This window comes from Trichomycterus rosablanca, chromosome 7 (assembly GCF_030014385.1).
Source record: "Trichomycterus rosablanca isolate fTriRos1 chromosome 7, fTriRos1.hap1, whole genome shotgun sequence".
NCBI lineage: Eukaryota > Metazoa > Chordata > Actinopteri > Siluriformes > Trichomycteridae > Trichomycterus > Trichomycterus rosablanca.
In genome coordinates, this window is record NC_085994.1 from 41,907,280 (window position 1) to 41,926,135 (window position 18,856).

Below are 18,856 nucleotides of genomic sequence, written 5' to 3' on the forward strand. Positions count from 1 at the left end.
TTCCCACTGAGGTGCCTTGATACAGCACTCTGGGAACAGCCTATTCGTTCAGAAATTTCTTTCTGTGTCTTACCCTCTTGCATGAGGGTGTCAATGATGGCCTTCTGGACAGCAGTCAGGTCGGCAGTCTTACCCATGATTGCAGTTTTGAGTAATGAACCAGGCTGGGAGTTTTTAAAAGCCTCAGGAATCTTTTGCAGGTGTTTAGAGTTAATTCGTTGATTCAGATGATTAGGTTAATAGCTCGTTTAGAGAACCTTTTCATGATATGCTAATTTTTTGAGATAGGAATTTTGGGTTTTCATGAGCTGTATGCCAAAATCATCAGTATTAAAACAATAAAAGACCTGAAATATTTCAGTTGGTGTGCAATGAATCTAAAATATATGAAAGTTTAATTTTTATCATTACATTATGGAAAATAATGAACTTTATCACAATATGCTAATTTTTTTAGAAGGACCTGTATATATGTGTACTTAAGTATATTCATACACATGCATAGGTATGTTGATGTATACTGTATATAGATGTGGCTATATTGGCCCAATTCAATGTGCGATAGTCGTCACTTATCACTGTATATTTAATATTTAATATCTGTACCATATGGAACTGCACCTTCCTGCACTTTTAATTCCATTCCATTTGTTTATTTACACTCAATTCATCCTCATCATTAATAACTGCTCTGTAGTTATGCAATATATGTCAAACTCAGGTTACCTTCAATCTTGGTTATGTTTGTGCTGTTTATATTGTTGAATTTTTATAGTGTGTATTTGATGTACAATGTATAATGCTACTGGGACTCTAATTTCCTTCGGGATCCATCCATCCATCCATCCATCCATCCATCCATACATACATACATACATACAGTGGTAGATCACTATTGCTGGGATCCAGGACTCGATGACATGATCGGCTATGTCTGAGGGGGCGTCCAGTCTGAGGTGTGTAACTGCATTGCTCCCAGACTAGACTTAAAAATGTCATTTGATGTGGCCATCATGTGCAGATCAAGACTCTTAACAACATCCAGATATAAGATCTATAAAAAGATCAGATGTAAACAGGATCTGTGTGTCTCAGATCTGTTCCTGAGATGGTTCGAGTCTCAGATTCATCTAATTTTTAAATACTTCTGTGTTGCACCTCCGTCCAGATACAAACCTGATACTCAGGAAGCATAAAACAACTTTATAATAACAGGGTCAATAAAAATAGGACGTTTTAAAGAACATTTTGTTCTATTATACATGAATAAACATCATCCAGCATTAGCAGCATCAGGACTGAGCTGGTGGCGCTGATTCACTCCAGTCAGAAGGAACCGACATCAAACTCCTCAGAAGAGCCAGAATCAGTTTATGTAGTTAAATCAGTGTGTAAATGTGATTATAACATTTATTCTTACAGAGTTATTATTAGTCTTTAATAATGTGATTGTCGTCGTTGTTTGGATTTGATCTGTTCTGCTTCAAACACTCAAGGTAAGCTGAAGTGAAGCCGCTAGCTCAGCCGCTCAGCTAGCAGCGGCTCGATCTCAAACGGATTTATCCTTCGTATACAAGTGCACTACATAGTGTATGACGTATAATTCTCTATACACACAATGCAGAGCACTAAAGCGACTAAATAAATGGATTTGGGACAGAGCCCCTGTAAAATGAAAACGAAGCCTTTCACCGTTATTACAACAGCTTATTCATGCTGTGTGAGTTAGCTGCTAAATAGAGTTTATAATTACATTGTAATTATGATATTTCTTTATTTAATTACAGTTTAATTCATTCATGTTGAGATTTGGAGATAAGAAATAAAAGATCAAAAATGTGTTTAAGACCACACAACAATAACTGCACAGTTCAATATAAGTATTAATTATCATGATTGTTAGATTTTTTGTTATTAATAAAACAAAAGTTTATTGTGACACCTACACACCACACCTACAGGAGATTAATCTTCTACACCTGTAGCTGAATAAAACACCTGAATTTAATGATTAAAAGATGTGTCTTAATACTTCCATATAATACTATAGTACTAGTGTTTGTATTGCTTATAGTCCATATAGTCCATATATTATATATATTCCCACCTTCACACATGACCATTTGTGTTTGTTGGAAGCCCGGCCAGGTTCGAGGCACTGCTGAGATCCGAACCCAGAGCTGATGATTTAAACAAGAGAGAAACCCAACATAGTCTAAAGGTTTAACATGTTGTGTGTTGAGTGGTTATTTAAGTTACTGTCAGCTTGAACCAGTCTGACATTTATCTTTAAGTCTGTGTCCACCAACAAAGCTGCCGCTCACTGGATGTTTCTGTTTTTAGCACCATTTTAAATAAATGTTACAGTCCTTTATTGACATGTTGTATAGCTGATCCTGTACCTTTTCTGAATTCATTTCCAATTTCTAAATATTTATTTTAAAGGAGCAGCAATGGAGTCAGCGGAGGACAGACGGATACCGAACACTAATCCTGCTGATTCGCAGGTGAACATTGTGAATTTATAACAGCCTAATCTCATCTGAACTGTACAGAAACAAACCATTAGCTAATACAGCTGGTTTAGAACTGATATTATTAACCCAGAAGAACTTCTCTCCTACTGACTGTTAACAACATGCCAAAGAATTCCTCCGGTAACTGAGTTTTACTGTGTTTTTATTTGAAGAATGTGAAGACGGAAGCTTGTAGAACTTCAGATGGAGAAACTTCAATCTCTGTAGGGCACGTCTACCCTGTAGACCAACAGGGCGGAGAGTTTCAGAAGAAGCCTGTAAAAGAAGAAGAAGATGAAAATGAACATGAAGACTTCTTCTGTAAGATGTTTAAGTCCAACATAGTACGCTGTAATAAGAAAATAATGGATGAGGTGGAGCCTGCTTCCACCATCAACTTCATTATTTTATTACAACAGCAAGTGCATTGACTTTAACTACGCTAATATAAAGTTATGTAATAAAGTCTGTTGAAGGGACTTCTTCATAGTTGTTGTTTTTTTTTTCCTGCTCTTTCATTGTATTATCTGTTCAGGTCTCTTCTGTTATCTCAGTTACATCCATTTTATCCAAATCTGAGCTTCAAATTCATCATCATTTATTTCCTCTGATTGGAGTTGAGGGGTCTGATGGTTGAAGATGAATGTGGATCTAATATCACTATTATTGACGCTGACTGGAATCATTTAACACACCAACATGGTGACGTTCAGTCAGGAGCATTGATTTACTTTATCATTCAACTCTCATTCAACTTTTACCCAATTTTAATTAACTCTTGCTCAAATGTCACTCAGCTCTTCACCAGTTCTACCGTAATACCATTCGGGCAGCCAGTCAGAAAGCAGTATTTATTGTGGCAGTGGTTTTTAACTGGGATTATTTGGTGACTGGTTCAGTTTCACTTTGCCTTGTTTTTGTGTTTTGGTGTTTTTTTCTTATTTGTACTTGATGTTTGAACTGTATTAAAGTTGATGCTGTAATTTCAGATAAAGAAAGATTAGGAGAGTTCCAAAGGAAGCTTGTAAAAGAGGAAGAAGATGAAGATGAAGAGCATCTCTGTAAGAGATCTGAGTTTGTTCCAGTCCTGTGTGTAGTGAAATTATTCATAACCATGAATAACCAAATGTTTTTTATTTGAACTAGGATTCATTTATGAGTGAAGCAGTTTCACTGCGTTTTGTGCTTCTCATTTTTACTTCCATGTGGACCAACAAGATGTAGAATTTCAGAAGAAGCCTGTAAAAGATGAAGATGAAGATGAAGACTACCTCTGTCAGTGGTTTTGTCTGGGATTCAATGACTTTATTAGTATTTACGTACTGCTGTTATGATTACAGTCATATTTATTTAGACATGGTTTCATTTTGATTTCCAGACTGTGAGGAGTGTCAGACCTTCTTCTACAACAAGTGTGAGCTTCATGGTCCTGCTCTCTTCATCCCTGATACCCCCGTCCCTGTGGGAGCTGCCGACCGAGCCAGGCGATCCCTTCCACCCGGTCTAGAGGTTCAGAAGTCCGGGATTCCTGAAGCTGGTCTGGGAGTGTTCAATAAGGGGGAGACGATTCCTGTCGGTGCGCACTTCGGCCCCTACCAGGGGGAACTGGTGGACCGAGAGGAAGCTCTGAACAGCCGGTTCTCCTGGGTGGTGAGGGAAAGTCCTGAAAGATCTAGAACTAAGTCTGTCGTTTATAGTGATTTAATATTAAAATAATTCTATACTTATTGTTGTTATGAAAAAAAATACATAGACATTAGATTAGAAGCTTATTGATTATCTGATTTCAAAACCATGCGCATTAATATGAAGTTGTCCGCTAATTTGCAGCTATAACAGCCTCCACTCTTTTGAGAAGGGTGTTTCTATGGATGTCTTACTCGACCAGATCAATAATAATAATATAATAATATTTGTTGCAGGTTTCTAAGAGCAGTGAATGTGAGGAATACATCGACGGAACCAGAGAGATCCATGCTAACTGGATGAGGTGAGAAACACACCCGTCCTTTCTGATGGTTGCTTGGTTATTTATGTTTATTTACTTATTGATGCTGATTGGTCGTTCGTTTCAGACTTTTTTACTGTGTCTCACTAATACACTTGCCCACTACAGCTGGGATCCTGAGTTCAAATCTCAGCGATCCATCTCGGAGCCTCGGACATCCCACTACTCGGACACAGCTTGGGATTGAAACCCAGTATCCCAGCGGTCGTGTCCTGAACCTGATTTTTCAACCCAAAAACAGTTCTGATTTGCATTTCGGTTCATTATTCCGTTTACCTTTTACAATAACCAGTCCAACTAGTACCAAACCAGCACCAAACAGAGAAATAAATAAATACATATAATAAACGCACCTCTGACTTTACCTGCATACATTTCCTGTTTGATTCTCTCTGGTTTCTGTCCCTGGTCCTCTCAGGTACGTGAACTGTGCTCGTTATGATCAGGAGCAGAACCTGGTGGTGTTCCAGTACCGAGGAGGGATTCTGTACCGGTGCTGTCGACCCGTCGGACCGGGACAGGAGCTGCTGGTGTGGTACGACGAGGAGTACGCCAAGGATCTCAGCGTCACATTTGATTATATCTGGAACAGAAAATGTTCTGCGAATGGTAATGAGCTCTTTAGGAACCCGACTGCATGTACGAGCGAGGAACATTCCTCAAGGTTTCATTTCAGAGGAATTGAGACGGTGTATAAAATATCATAACATAATAGATAGAGGAAGAAGGGGCGAACTGCTCTCCCATACAAGTGCTGACCGAGCTCAACACTGCTTAGTGCCTGAGATCGGCTGAGATCAGGCATTCTCAGGGTGGTGTGGCAACAGTTTAGGGAAGTCCCCATTCTCTATCCACATGATTACACCCCTGATCATGCACAGAGCAGCTCTATGAAAACGTGGTTGGACTAGTTCTGTGCAAATGAGCTCCAGTTTCCTACACAGAGCTCTGGTAACTCGGCACTCTTCTGTGCCTGATCTCAGTGACTCTACTGACTGAATGAGCACAAATTCCCACAGATATAAAGACTCCAAAGTCTTAAAAAAAGAATTCCCAGAAGATTGGATGATATTAAAGCTATGAAGGAAATAAGGAGCAGTTCAATACAAATGCACATGGTTTGTCCCAGTACTTTTGTCCACATACTTCTTGCCAAATGCAGGGTGTCCATGAAGTTCAGGTTACTTGCCGAGTCCTCAAGATCTTCAACCTTAGATTGGATCTGGTGATCTAGACTTGGCTGCATTTTGTGTAAATCACACTGAGTTCCTCTTTCTGTTCCAGGATCCATCAGCGCCCAGTTAGACGTGTTCTCCTGCTCCTCATGTCCACTTTCCTACACGTCCCAAATTTACCTCCACAAGCACATCAGGAGGTGCCACTATGAGGAGTACCTGAGACGTTTAGAATCGGGAGAGATTCAGTACGAGAACCCTCACCGGGCGTCCTCTGGTGCTCCTCCTAGTAACATCTGTCAAGGACAGACGCAGAACATTCACATCTGCTCAGAGTGTGGGAAGAGTTTTAGTCATTACAGCGATCTCCAGCGGCACCAGCGCGTTCACACCGGAGAGAAACCGTATCTATGTTCTTACTGTGGGAAGAGCTTCAGTTACTGGAACTCTTTCCATCTCCACCAGCGCATTCACACCGGAGAGAAGCCCTACTACTGCTCACACTGTGGTAAGAGCTTCAATCACCAGAGTAATCTGAAGACTCACCAGCGCATTCACACCGGAGAGAAGCCGTTTCAGTGTTCACAGTGCGAGAAGAGCTTCTCTCAGTGGAGTCACCTCCAGCGGCACCAGAACCTTCACACCGGAGAGAAACCCTATCAGTGCTCGCAGTGCGGGAAAAGCTTCACTCGACTGAACTTCCTTCAGCTGCACCAGCGCGTTCACACCGGAGAGAAACCGCACCGGTGCGCAGAGTGCGGGAAGAACTTTAGCCAACAGAGTTCCCTCCAACAGCACAAGCGCATTCACACCGGAGAGAAACCGTACCAGTGCTCGGAGTGCGGGAAGAGGTTCGCCTACAAGAGCGCCCTCAGCAAGCACCAGCTCATTCACACCGGAGAGAAACCCTACCAGTGCTCCCAGTGCGGGAAGAGCTTTAACAGTCAAAGTAACCTCAAAACACACCAGCGCCTCCACACCGGAGAGAAGCCGTACCAGTGCTCCCAGTGCGGCAGGAGCTTTACTCAGCTGAATTCTCTCCACCACCACCAGCGCAGTCATACTGGAAAAACGCCGTCTCACTTCTGACGTGGAGACAGCCGATGAATAGAAAAGCACCAGGAACATTGAAGTATTTGGGGATGTGTGTATATTTAAAAATAGATTCAAAACTATAAAGGAATAAAAAATCATCAACATTTTTTGGACAAACGTTTGCACGCTGGTCATTCAATCGCACAACAGGAACACGAGTCTCTCACTAGACTTCTGATGTTTTAACATATTTTAATGGTTAGCCAAATACATCAGTGTGTCCAAAAGTATGTAGACACTTTTTCTAATATTAAGTTTAGGTGTAAAAATCACTTATTTAAAAATATTATGTGTCCAACATTAGGGAAGGCCCTAATAAGTTCATTAAAACATTGTTTGATTGGTTTGGTGTGGAGCCACTTTAACACATATTATTAGAGAAACACTGGATAGGGCACAAATCCATCTACTGGTATGCTTTTTGCAGAGTGCTGGGAGGTAACTTACACAGACAGTGACCAAACAGAATGGTCAAATCCAGGTATGAAGTCTCTTCTATTGTGGTGTGGCATGGTACCTCCTCAGCAGTAGAGCACTGGGTCACTTATTAGCCATCTGTCCGGCTCAAAAGCATCCAAAACTCACTCACCTACAGCTCTGGGCAATATAAAGTCACCAATCCACCTATTATTTTTTTTTACATTTTGTATAGCACTTTTTACAGCAGACGTTGTGTCAAAACAACCCTTGTTGAGCAGCCGAGGGCGACAGTGACAAGGTTCTTAAAATTACAGGAGGAAACCTTGAGAGGAACCAGATCTAGCAGGGACCTCCATCCTCCCTGAGTGGCCTGGAGAATCATTTAAATGGATTTACACAAACCATACATACACAAAAATTCAACCCAAAAGTTGTAACTAGTGAAAAGAAAAAAAAGCAACTGGAGTTATTATTCATTGGTTTTGGTGCAAACACGCCAGGTTACCGTCACATCTAGCAGGAGCTGCATTGTCAACACAGCAGTCTCAACTTGCAGGCGTCAACCTCGGGTTGATAAACAGGTTTCCATCAGAACCACTTCAAAGTAAAACAACAGAAAATGTAGTTAAAATGTGAAATCATTAAGAGTAAAATGTCAGTTTTGCAGAGAACAGTGTGAGATATTGACATTCCTAATGATTACAACATAACTAAAGGGAGAACTTGGAGGTAACACAGCTGAAGGCAGGAGAAACCCTAATTAGCAGGAAGGAACTCAAATAGACGTGTGGGGAACATACCAAACTCCACACAGACATCGACTCGAGGTGATGATGAACCGTTGAGTCGTGTACCCAGTAGTTCGGTAGGTGGCAGTAATGCACCCGAAGCGGCTGCGCTAAACTCCATCAAGCGGCTGAGAAGAATCAGGAAACGACTCAGCAGTGTATATGGAGTGGATGTGAAGCTAACAGTGAGCTAGATGCTAAATGTAGCCAAAGAGAAATAAAATCTAATATTGCATTAATCTGATATCACAATAAAAGCTGCAGTAGGGCGGATCTGATCTGATTCACTCCGCTCTGCTTGGAACACAAGGTAAGTGGAAGCAAAGCCGCTAGCTTAGCTGCTAGGCTACCGCGGCTCGATCCCAAATGGATGCATCCTCCCTGTAGAAGTGCACTACATAGTGTGTGCAGAAATGCTCGATACACACTATGTAGTGCAGGATTGATATTTTGGGAAGAGAATTGGGACTGAGCCGTGTTAAAACGGTTTACTGCGAAGTACAGTTAGCTAAATCAGAGCCGATTGTTGTGGAGTGAATCGTTAATTCGGATCAAAATAATCCGTTTAAATTTACTGAACTGATTTTTATTAAAGTGCTTTAATGGATCAGTAGATTAAAATTATTCATTTTATTTTATTTGCTCAGGGTGAGACTGGATGGATAAAAATGAATTAAACGTTATTTTGATGGTAATGGTTACCAGTATATAAATCTCCTTCACATATAAACATCAAGACTTATAAATATATATATATATATGTGCGTGTGCGTGTGCGTGTGCGCGTGCGCGTGTGCGCGTGTGTGTGCGCGTGTGTGTGTGTGTGTGTGTGTGTGTGTGTGTATATATATTTACACCCTTTTAAAATGTATAAATATGAATATTAGTTCATAATAAACCCTGTTTTTAATGTTTATACAAATTCATGAAGGAACTCAGAATAAGGGACCAGGGAGAAACCAGGAGCTGAAATAACACTTATAAACATCACAATCACAACATCATCACATTAATATCATCACATCACATCACCATAATATTAATCTCTACCTTTATTAATTACAGGTTTATTCATTCTGTTTAAAAAACAGCAAACATTAAACAGCATTATGTTCAGAACACGCTTATTAACAGATGATTATTAGGGGTGTTATTATGGGTGTTATTAAGGGTGTTATTAGGGGTGTTATTAGGGGTGTTATTAAGGGTGTTATTAGGGGTGTTATTAGGGGTGTTATTAAGGGTGTTATTAGGGGTGTTATTAAGGGTGTTATTAGGGGTGTTATTAGGGGTGTTATTAGGGGTGTTATTAAGGGTGTTATTAAGGGTGTTATTAGGGGTGTTATTAGGGGTGTTATTAAGGGTGTTATTAGGGGTGTTATTAGGGGTGTTATTAAGGGTGTTATTAAGGGTGTTATTAGGGGTGTTATTAGGGGTGTTATTAGGGGTGTTATTAAGGGTGTTATTAGGGGTGTTATTAGGGGTGTTATTAAGGGTGTTATTAGGGGTGTTATTAGGGGTGTTATTAGGGGTGTTATTAAGGGTGTTATTAGGGGTGTTATTAGGGGTGTTATTAGGGGTGTTATTAAGGGTGTTATTAAGGGTGTTATTAGGGGTGTTATTAGGGGTGTTATTAGGGGTGTTATTAAGGGTGTTATTAGGGGTGTTATTAGGGGTGTTATTAGGGGTGTTATTAAGGGTGTTATTAGGGGTGTTATTAGGGGTGTTATTAAGGGTGTTATTAAGGGTGTTATTAGGGGTGTTATTAGGGGTGTTATTAGGGGTGTTATTAGGGGTGTTATTAAGGGTGTTATTAAGGGTGTTATTAGGGGTGTTATTAGGGGTGTTATTAAGGGTGTTATTAGGGGTGTTATTAAGGGTGTTATTAAGGGTGTTATTAGGGGTGTTATTAGGGGTGTTATTAAGGGTGTTATTAGGGGTGTTATTAAGGGTGTTATTAAGGGTGTTATTAAGGGTGTTATTAGGGGTGTTATTAGGGGTGTTATTAAGGGTGTTATTAGGGGTGTTATTAAGGGTGTTATTAGGGGTGTTATTAGGGGTGTTATTATGGGTGTTATTAAGGGTGTTATTAGGGGTGTTATTAGGGGTGTTATTAAGGGTGTTATTAAGGGTGTTATTAGGGGTGTTATTAGGGGTGTTATTAGGGGTGTTATTAAGGGTGTTATTAAGGGTGTTATTAGGGGTGTTATTAGGGGTGTTATTAAGGGTGTTATTAAGGGTGTTATTAGGGGTGTTATTAAGGGTGTTATTAAGGGTGTTATTAGGGGTGTTATTAGGGGTGTTATTAAGGGTGTTATTAGGGGTGTTATTAAGGGTGTTATTAGGGGTGTTATTAGGGGTGTTATTATGGGTGTTATTAAGGGTGTTATTAAGGGTGTTATTAAGGGTGTTATTAGGGGTGTTATTAGGGGTGTTATTAAGGGTGTTATTAAGGGTGTTATTAGGGGTGTTATTAGGGGTGTTATTAGGGGTGTTATTAAGGGTGTTATTAAGGGTGTTATTAAGGGTGTTATTAGGGGTGTTATTAAGGGTGTTATTAAGGGTGTTATTAAGGGTGTTATTAAGGGTGTTATTAAGGGTGTTATTAGGGGTGTTGTTAAGGTCTCCCTGATTCCATTTCCCCTTCCAGTCCTGGTTCCTGATCCATGATGTTAACACCAAATCTCACAGAACTTGTGGATATTTCCTAATAATCCTAATAAATAATGACGTTTGCTGCATACAGGGCTGCAGACCGGTCAGAGTTCCCATGCTGACCCCTGTCCTCCACCAAAAACACCTACTACTATAAACATCTGAGCATCAGGACCATGGAGCACTGTAAGAAGTGACCTGGTCTGCCGCTCAGGGGGCGCAGCGCTAAAAACACACGCTGGAACCAGAGCTGGATCAGGAGTACATCGTATCGAATCTCAGCTCTACCTGCCGGCTAAGGCTGAGCGGCCACATGAACAACGATTGGCCTGTTGTTCAGATATGGGCGGGGCTAAGCCGGATGGGGTCTCTCTCTCATGACTGGTGCAATTACGACCTCTGCTGGCTGATTGATGGCGCCTGCACAGAGATGTGCTGGGTTAGGGTTAGGGTGCTGTCAGGGTGTGTCTCTCCGTACACAACGCTGAGCCGCTCTGCACTCGTCACAGTGTAGGTGATAAGATGCATACGGCTGCTGCCCACGTGTCGGAGGGGGCGTGGGTTAGCTTCGTTCTTCTCAATCAGAGCGGGGATCGGCATTGGTGGAGAGGAAGCGTGACGCAGTCGGGTGATTGGACGCTCTAAAGGGGGAGAAAAGGGGAGAAAATGCATAAAGAAAATATATATATAAAAAAAAAAAAAAGAAGTGACCTGGTCTGATAAATGATCTTACCTGAGAGTAGATGCACCAGGATGCATTATGACAGGAAAGCAAGCCAGATAAAGCAGTATGATGCTGTGGGTGTTACACTAACTGTTGTTCTTTTAAAGGTGCTGCAATGGAATCAGAAGAAGACCGACAGGTACGGAACCCTGATTCTGCACTAAACCATGATCCCATACAGAACCCAGATCCTGTACGGAGCCCCGATCCTGTTCATCCTGCAGACCCAAAGGTAAACATGAGTGATTCTGCAGAATCGTTTCATCTCACCAGAGCTTCTCATCAGCAGATTCGATTATTTAAACCTTTTTTGCTCTACGGACCGGTTTCATATTAGATATAATTCCACGGACCAGCGGTGCCCCTCAGAGTTGATGTTTGGCATCTTACATTCAAATTTTCATTTTCGGCACTTAGCAAACGCCTTTATCCAAAGCGACTTACATTATACAGTTTCAGCAAGTGAGGGTTAAGGGCCTTGTGGTGGGGTTTGAACCAGCAACCTTCTGCTTACTAGTCCAGTACCTTAACCACTAGGTGACACCTGCCCTTGAGCTGCATCTTGAGCTGGTCTTTCTGCTCAGTGTGGTTGAGTCGTCGTAGCTTCCAAGCAGCTTGACTCAGAACTGACACTCACTGGATGTTTTTTTTTGTTTTGAGCTTGTGAGGCTGACTGTGGTTGTGAATCTCAGGAGATCAGCAGCAGATCCCTCAGTATTTCCTCCAAGCCCCTGATCCTGACCGGAGGGGTACAGGGGTACAGGTGTTCCTAATAAAATTGTGTTGTTGTTGTGTTCGTTTGTCAGATCTGCAGAGACGCGAGGACGGGAACCTGCACCACCTCAGGCGGGAGAACGTCGGGCTCCGCGGGACACGTCCCCCCTGCGGACCAACAGAACAGAAGGTTCCAGAAAAAGCCGGTGAAAATAGAAGCGCCCAAATACGACGAGGAGGACGAGGACGAGGAAGAAGAGCTCGAGGACGACGATCCTGAGGATGAAGACTACGTCTGTAAGATCTGTAAGAACCGAACGTGTCCCATCTTCTGTGTTTGGACCCTCTCACGTTTACTTGTGTTGGATTTTCAGACGGAGGGACGTCGAGCTCGGCCAGACGCGCCGCCGCCGTGGACCAGCAGGACGGAGAATCGCAGACGGCGAAACGAGTCAAAGTGGAAGAACCTGAAGCTAACGAGGAACCTGACGAGGAGGAGGAGGAGGACGAGGATGATGAAGACTTCTTCTGTAAGATCAAGTCTAGTCGTGACTTTAGTAACCGTCTACCATCTAACCCTAACCTTAGCTTTCAATATAAAATATGGCCAAAAGTATGTGGACACCCTATTCCACAGATATCTGCAGCTATAACAGTCTCCTCTCCTCTGAAAGGTGTTTTTCATTCACATTTAGTCAAGACTGTGACTCAGGTCAGGCTTTGATTCTAAGACTAGAAAGCATGGCTCGCAGTTGGCATTCTAATTCATCCCAAAGGTGCTCCTTTGGAAGGTCAGGGCTCTGTGCTCTGTTCAGGCCAAATTAAAGGAAAAAAGAGCCTTCCCTAAACTGTTCCCACATGGTTTGAAGCGTATTACTTATTTAATGTGAATTATTTTACATATTAGATCACTGAAGGTCCTTCCTGCCAAACTTGTCGTTGTTATTCACCTGTCAGTAACGTGTGTGAATAAAAGATGAGACCGGGTGTCCACATACTTTTGACTATGGCCACTAGAGGGAGCCCTAAATAAAAACGCACCCTAAATAACTCCTCGTTTGATCTTCCCTCAGACTGCGAGGAGTGTAAGAGCTTCTTCATGAACAAGTGTGAGGTCCATGGTCCTCCCCTCTTCATCCTCGACACCCCCGTCGCCATCGGGACCGCCAACCGAGCCAGGCAGACCCTCCCGCACGGCCTGGAGGTTCGGAAGTCCGGCATTCCCGACGCCGGGCAGGGGGTGTTCAATAAGGGCGAGACCATTCTGGTTGGTGCGCACTTCGGACCGTACCAGGGAGAACTGGTGGGTCGAGAGGAAGCCCTGAACAGCGCCTACTCCTGGGGGGTGAGTGCATTACGGTGCAAGTGGTTAAGGGTTAAGGGCCTTGCTTAAGGGCCCACAAGTGGCTACCTGATTCTGATTACTGGTCCAGTGCAGGAACTAGACCAAACCAATCATAGCAGCACTAAGCACTAGTCCTGGTCACCCGGTGAAGCCGCTTTGCTCTGGCTGTGCTGTTGTTTCTCTACAGAAGTAGGCGGGGCCGTTCACCATGCAGCGGCGCCACCATGAGTTCTTTTTTGGCATTATCCGTACTGAAAAATACGCCTGACACCAGGTTCAGATCCCACCTCTACAAAACCACTCAGCAGACTGAGCTGGACACGCCCTCTGTTACCTGTAGACCCAATGTAGCCATTTCTGATTCCTGATTGAAAATGCGCTGGTGCTTTCACAACTCCAAATCTGATCAAACAGAGTCGGATCACCACTCGCCCCCTCCCACACGTGTCCAGTCTGCCGCCGCTTCTCATCACCTGTCAGCGTTAGGTTCCCACAGAGAGCCGTATCACGTACTGAGCTTCATATGACTCACGCAGTTGTCCAGAACAGTCCCAGATCTCACACGCTGTTCGACCTTCTTTTCATCAAACACCTCAAACGCCACTGGTTGTGTTCGTGTCGACGTCCGACCAGCGCAACCAGTCAGCTCCAAACCTCCAGAGTCTTAAAAGAACAAAAAGGTTCTGGTGGAGGTTCTGTGACGAGCTGAACAGTCGAGTCAGGAAAAACGCTTCAAGATCCTGATGGAACTGTAATTATTATTATTATTTATATTTATTTATTTATTTGTTTTGGTGCAGATCCACAAGAACGGGCGCTGTGAGGAATACATCGACGGGAAGAAAGAGATGCACTCAAACTGGATGAGGTGAGGAAACCTGACGCTCATGTTTTTATTTATATTTGTCTTCTCTAATCCTGCTAGATTTGATTATTTATTTATTTATTTATTTATTTCTGTCCCTGGTCCTCTCAGGTACGTGAACTGCGCTCGTAACGATGAAGAGAAGAACCTGGTGGCGTTCCAGTATCGAGGAGGGATTCTGTACCGCTGCTGTCGACCCATCGAGGCGGGACAGGAGCTGCTGGTGTGGTACGACGAGCTGTACGCCAAAAACCTGGGCTTCATGTTCTACTACATCTGGAACAAGAAGTGCTCTGCCAGCGGTAACGTCCCAAAATGTTTACATTTGTTCTGAATAAAAGTCATGATTGGGTATAATAGGATCAGTCTGTAGAAGCAATGATGGGGCGTGGTTCACCACTGTGTTCCAAACTTCAATCAGATCAAAAAGGAACATCTCTCAAAGCAAGCTTATAAATAATTCAAATCTTTCACCATCTACTGTACATGATATTGTGAAAAGATTCAGGAAATTGGGCAGATCTTTGTGCATTGTGTGAGAAACCATCATACAGCCACATGAGCTCAGGAGCGCTTCAGAAAACTGTTGTCACCCAACACAGTCTACCGCTGCATCAAGAAATGCAGAAGCTGCTTCTGTGGATTCCAGATGATCGGTGAAGTTGTCATGAACATCGTACACTAGGTTATTATTTTGGCACAGGGGCTTTGTAGTGCAGAGTTTTTGAAACCCTGGGTCACGACCCTTGGGTGGGTCACAAGCCAAAAAAATGGGTCGCTGATAATAATAATAATAATAATAATTAAATAACAGAGTTTTAACAGGCACATAAACACAGAATGAACTTCTACATGAGCGCCACCTTGTGGAGGCTTAACATTACATCTTGTTAACCACAGTGGGACCAGATTGCCACCTTGTTTTATTAATTAAGTTTGTTTTGATGTGTTGTCTGTTGTTTGGGTTGCTGTAAAAATCATGGACAGAATGTGTATCGCTTAAAAAAAAGTTGTAGTGGGTCGAAATACGTTTACAATGGGCCGCTCGGGTGGCGCAGCGGTAAAACATGCTAGTACACCAGAGCTGGGATTTCTAATACATCGTGTCCAAGCTCAGCCCTGCCATCCGGCTGGGCCGGGCGGCCACATGAATGATTGGCTGTTGTTCAAGGATGGGAAAGCTGGACCAAGGTTTCTCATAACTGGTTCAGTTACGACCTCTGCTGGCTGATTGATGGCGTCTTCACAGAGTCGGGGGAATAATGCTGATCAGGGTGTGTCTCTCCGTGCACAAGGCTGATCCGCAGATGAACTCACCTCGTGCAGGTGAAAAGAAGCAGTCGGTACTGCGCATGTGTCGGAGGGAGCGTGTGCCTGTTGCAGAGCTCCTCAGTCAGCAGTGGAGGGTTGTATCAGTAGAGGTGAAGCGTAACGCAACCAGGGTAATTGGATACGACTAAATTACGGCGAAAATTGGGGGGGAAAAACACGCTTACAATGCACGATTACGCTCATTAATTTAGCTGTATCTCACACATTATTTCCTTTATTTTCTTTCCCAGCATTAAACGACGCCCTGTTTTCCATCTTCTCCTCCTCCACCAGCACCCTGAGTGCGCTCTCTCAGAAGAGCCTCCACGAGGAGTACATCAAACTCCTAAAATCAGGAGAGATCAAACAGAAGAGTCTGATCTCTGCCAAGCTCTCAGCCAAAAGCTTCCCGAGGAGCTCGCCCAGGGCCTCCACCAGAACCTGCACCAAGAGCTCCACCAGCCAGCCGGCGTCCTCCGGCTCCCCCGACACTAACGCCTCTCCGGGCCAGACGCAGAAGTTCCACATCTGCTCCGACTGCGGGAAGAGTTTCAATCAGTGGAGCACCCTGAAGAAGCACCAGCTCATTCACAGCGGAGAGAAGCTGCACAAGTGCCCGGACTGCGGGAAGTGCTTCAACTACCGCAAGAACCTCCGCAAGCACCAGCGCATTCACACCGGACTGAAGCCGCACAAGTGCCCGCAGTGCGAGAAGTGCTTCGCGCAGAAGAACGACCTCCAGCGGCACCAGCGCATTCACACCGGAGAGAAGCCGTACGAGTGCCTGTACTGCGAGAAGAGCTTCGCCGAGCGCAGTCACCTGCAGACGCACCTACACATGCACCTGGGGGAGAAGCTCTATCACTGCCTGGAGTGCGGCAAGAGCTTCACCTACCAGAAGACGCTCCAGAAGCACAAGCGCATTCACACGGGAGTGAAGCCGCACCGGTGCTCGGAGTGCGAGAAGTGCTTCGCGCAGAAGAGCGACCTCCAGCGGCACCAGCGCACTCACACCGGAGAGAAACCCTTCCAGTGCCAGCACTGCGGCATGGGTTTCACCGACCCCAGTGCCCGGCAGCGGCATGAGCGCATTCACACCGGAGAGAAACCCTACCAGTGCCAAGAGTGCGGCAAGAGCTTCACCAAGATCAGCACGCTCAGGACGCACGAGCGCATTCACACCGGAGAGAAGCCGTACCAGTGCCAGCACTGCGGCATGAGCTTCAGCGACGCCAGCGCCCGCCAGCGGCACGAACGCACTCACACCGGGGAGAAGCCGTACCAGTGTTTACAGTGCGAGAAAAGCTTTACCCGGGCGAATGCCCTCCGCTCACACCGCTGCGTGTTTTAATCGAGAGCGTATACCGGTTCTGATAGGTGTATAGTTTTCTGTTTGGGAGGCGTCGATTAGGACAGTATTCCAGACAAACTGTGGAGTTTTGGGGGCCTTGCTCAAGACCCAACCAGTGGAAGATTGGTGGTGGTGGTGGGGCCTAAATATACTACCATCCAATCAATAGTCTAGCATTTATACCACCAGGATCTGCCCCAATGCAGTCAGTCGTTCAGCGGCTTAAGCACTGAGCCACATGAAACAGACCTAAGGGCCCTGCTCATGACATTTCAATCTGTAGTCTCAATCAAATCAAGAGTGGTTAAGGGCCTTGATCAAGGCCCCAGCTGTGGCAGCTTGGTGGTGGTGTGACTTAAACCTGCAACCTTCTAATCGGTAGCCCAGTATCTAAACCATCTGTGCCACTGAGCCATCAATGCCCACATGATATCGGGCGATAAAGGGTTAAGGGCCTTGCTCAAGGGTCCCAACAGTGGCAGTTTGGTGGTAGACTGGAATCCACAACCATTCTATCACTACTCTGGAGTCTAAACTAAGCTAAGAAAGGTTTTGCTCAGCGGTGGGGTTTAAACCTGTAATCTTTCCATCATTAATCAGTATTTAAAATGCCGAGCCGCCACCCGGACGTGTGAGATGAAGTAAAATAAAACGTGCTTTTATTATTACTGCCTTTTAAACTGAGAATCTGTGCGAACTGTGTTCTGTATTTTTGCTTTTTTTGACCTCTTGTTGAGGCCCGAAACGAAGAAAATAGACGACAAGTATTATTCCGTTTGTATATTTTAGTTTTAGAGATCCAGTATGAATTATAGAGGTCGATGTGATTGTTGTCTTGTTTTTTTTTTTGGAGGGGATGGAGGGGTGGTAAGAACATCTAGTACTGTTCCTTAGGCTGTATTGAATTGCGACGAACCTCAAAGCAGAAGCCACATCATGTCTCTCGATTATGACTATTAGACATTAAATACAAGCGGGCCAGATTTTTTGTATTAATTTGTATTAATACTGTTCGATCTGACTCGTCACAAATCCCTAATTTTTGTATTCTAGGAGACGTTTAGTGTTTAGCTGAATGTGGTCTGTTCACAGTCAGTTCTTGTTAAAATATTAAACTCCATGAATGTTAAGTACTTCAAGTTCTCTCCGTGTAAAGCTGTTTCTTGTTTCTGTTGCTGAATGAACTAGCATTATGTAACTACGTAGAGGAATTCTGAACATTATTTGTGGATAAATGATCCTCGCTGCGTTTGGAGAAACACTAATACACGTGTGTGTCACCAATTTTAATAAATCAAGACTTCTCTTTGAAACTGTTTTTGTCTATTTTAAGTTCTTGACCTGCTTTCAATCAATGAATCAAAAATAAATGTGGCTTTCTCCAGGATTCACCAAGAAGATAAAAAACATAAAACATAAATCTAAACACAGCTACAGAGAAATATTGTCCTGTTGGTGCTAACTGTTGTTTACTGTTAGCATAGCATATTAGTCCTCAAACTTTACACATTGTTCTGATAATTCTGGATTTATATCGTTCTAGTACCACACAATAGAAATGGGCCATTTAGAAATATCTGTTTAGGTTTAATAGAAATATAAGTAAAATACAAACAACACCAAAGTTCATTCAAAATAGATTGTGGGAACTAGCCTGACAGAAAAGCACAGGGAAATTGACAAGTAAATGTTCACGTAAATAACACGTTTATTATAGTTGTTTCACTTGTTTTATTGTTTACAGGTAACAAAAATGATATTAATAATATTAATGTGATAAACGTTGATTTACAGTATAAACGCTTCGTGAACCGACTCGAATGATTCACTGAAACGAATCGCTTCAAAAATAAGCTTAATTTGAAAGTGACTGTTCAAAAGAACCGATT

The 18,856-nt window shown here is 43.3% G+C and overlaps 2 protein-coding genes and 1 long non-coding RNA gene across 4 annotated transcripts; 2 read left to right on the forward strand and 1 right to left on the reverse strand.

The window, feature by feature from the left end:
- Positions 1–1,462: 1,462 nt before the first annotated feature.
- Positions 1,463–6,911, forward strand: LOC134318507 (histone-lysine N-methyltransferase PRDM9-like). Its single transcript, XM_062999486.1, has 9 exons — positions 1,463–1,496; positions 2,446–2,507; positions 2,690–2,837; positions 3,506–3,577; positions 3,735–3,791; positions 3,895–4,166; positions 4,439–4,506; positions 4,943–5,133; positions 5,809–6,911. Exons 2-9 carry the CDS (start codon positions 2,454–2,456, stop codon positions 6,786–6,788), a joined length of 1,842 nt encoding a protein of 613 aa, XP_062855556.1. The 5' UTR covers positions 1,463–1,496; positions 2,446–2,453; the 3' UTR covers positions 6,789–6,911.
- Positions 2,663–8,245, reverse strand: LOC134318604 (uncharacterized). The gene is made up of 4 exons (XR_010013398.1): positions 8,015–8,245; positions 7,720–7,811; positions 4,890–5,107; positions 2,663–2,792 (listed from the first exon to the last, which is right to left on the reverse strand). It is a non-coding gene; the product is annotated as an uncharacterized LOC134318604 (long non-coding RNA).
- On the forward strand, positions 8,236–18,280 carry LOC134318499 (histone-lysine N-methyltransferase PRDM9-like). 2 transcript variants are annotated; one of them, XM_062999473.1, is made up of 8 exons: positions 8,236–8,312; positions 11,489–11,613; positions 12,188–12,392; positions 12,470–12,625; positions 13,169–13,440; positions 14,241–14,308; positions 14,417–14,607; positions 15,868–18,280. In XM_062999473.1, exons 2-8 carry the CDS (start codon positions 11,497–11,499, stop codon positions 16,965–16,967), a joined length of 2,109 nt encoding a protein of 702 aa, XP_062855543.1. In that variant the 5' UTR covers positions 8,236–8,312; positions 11,489–11,496; the 3' UTR covers positions 16,968–18,280. The 2 variants fall into 2 exon arrangements, with proteins under 2 accessions (XP_062855543.1, XP_062855544.1); XM_062999474.1 differs by lacking the exon at positions 13,169–13,440 and having other exon boundaries at positions 12,188–12,625.
- Positions 18,281–18,856: the final 576 nt, after the last annotated feature.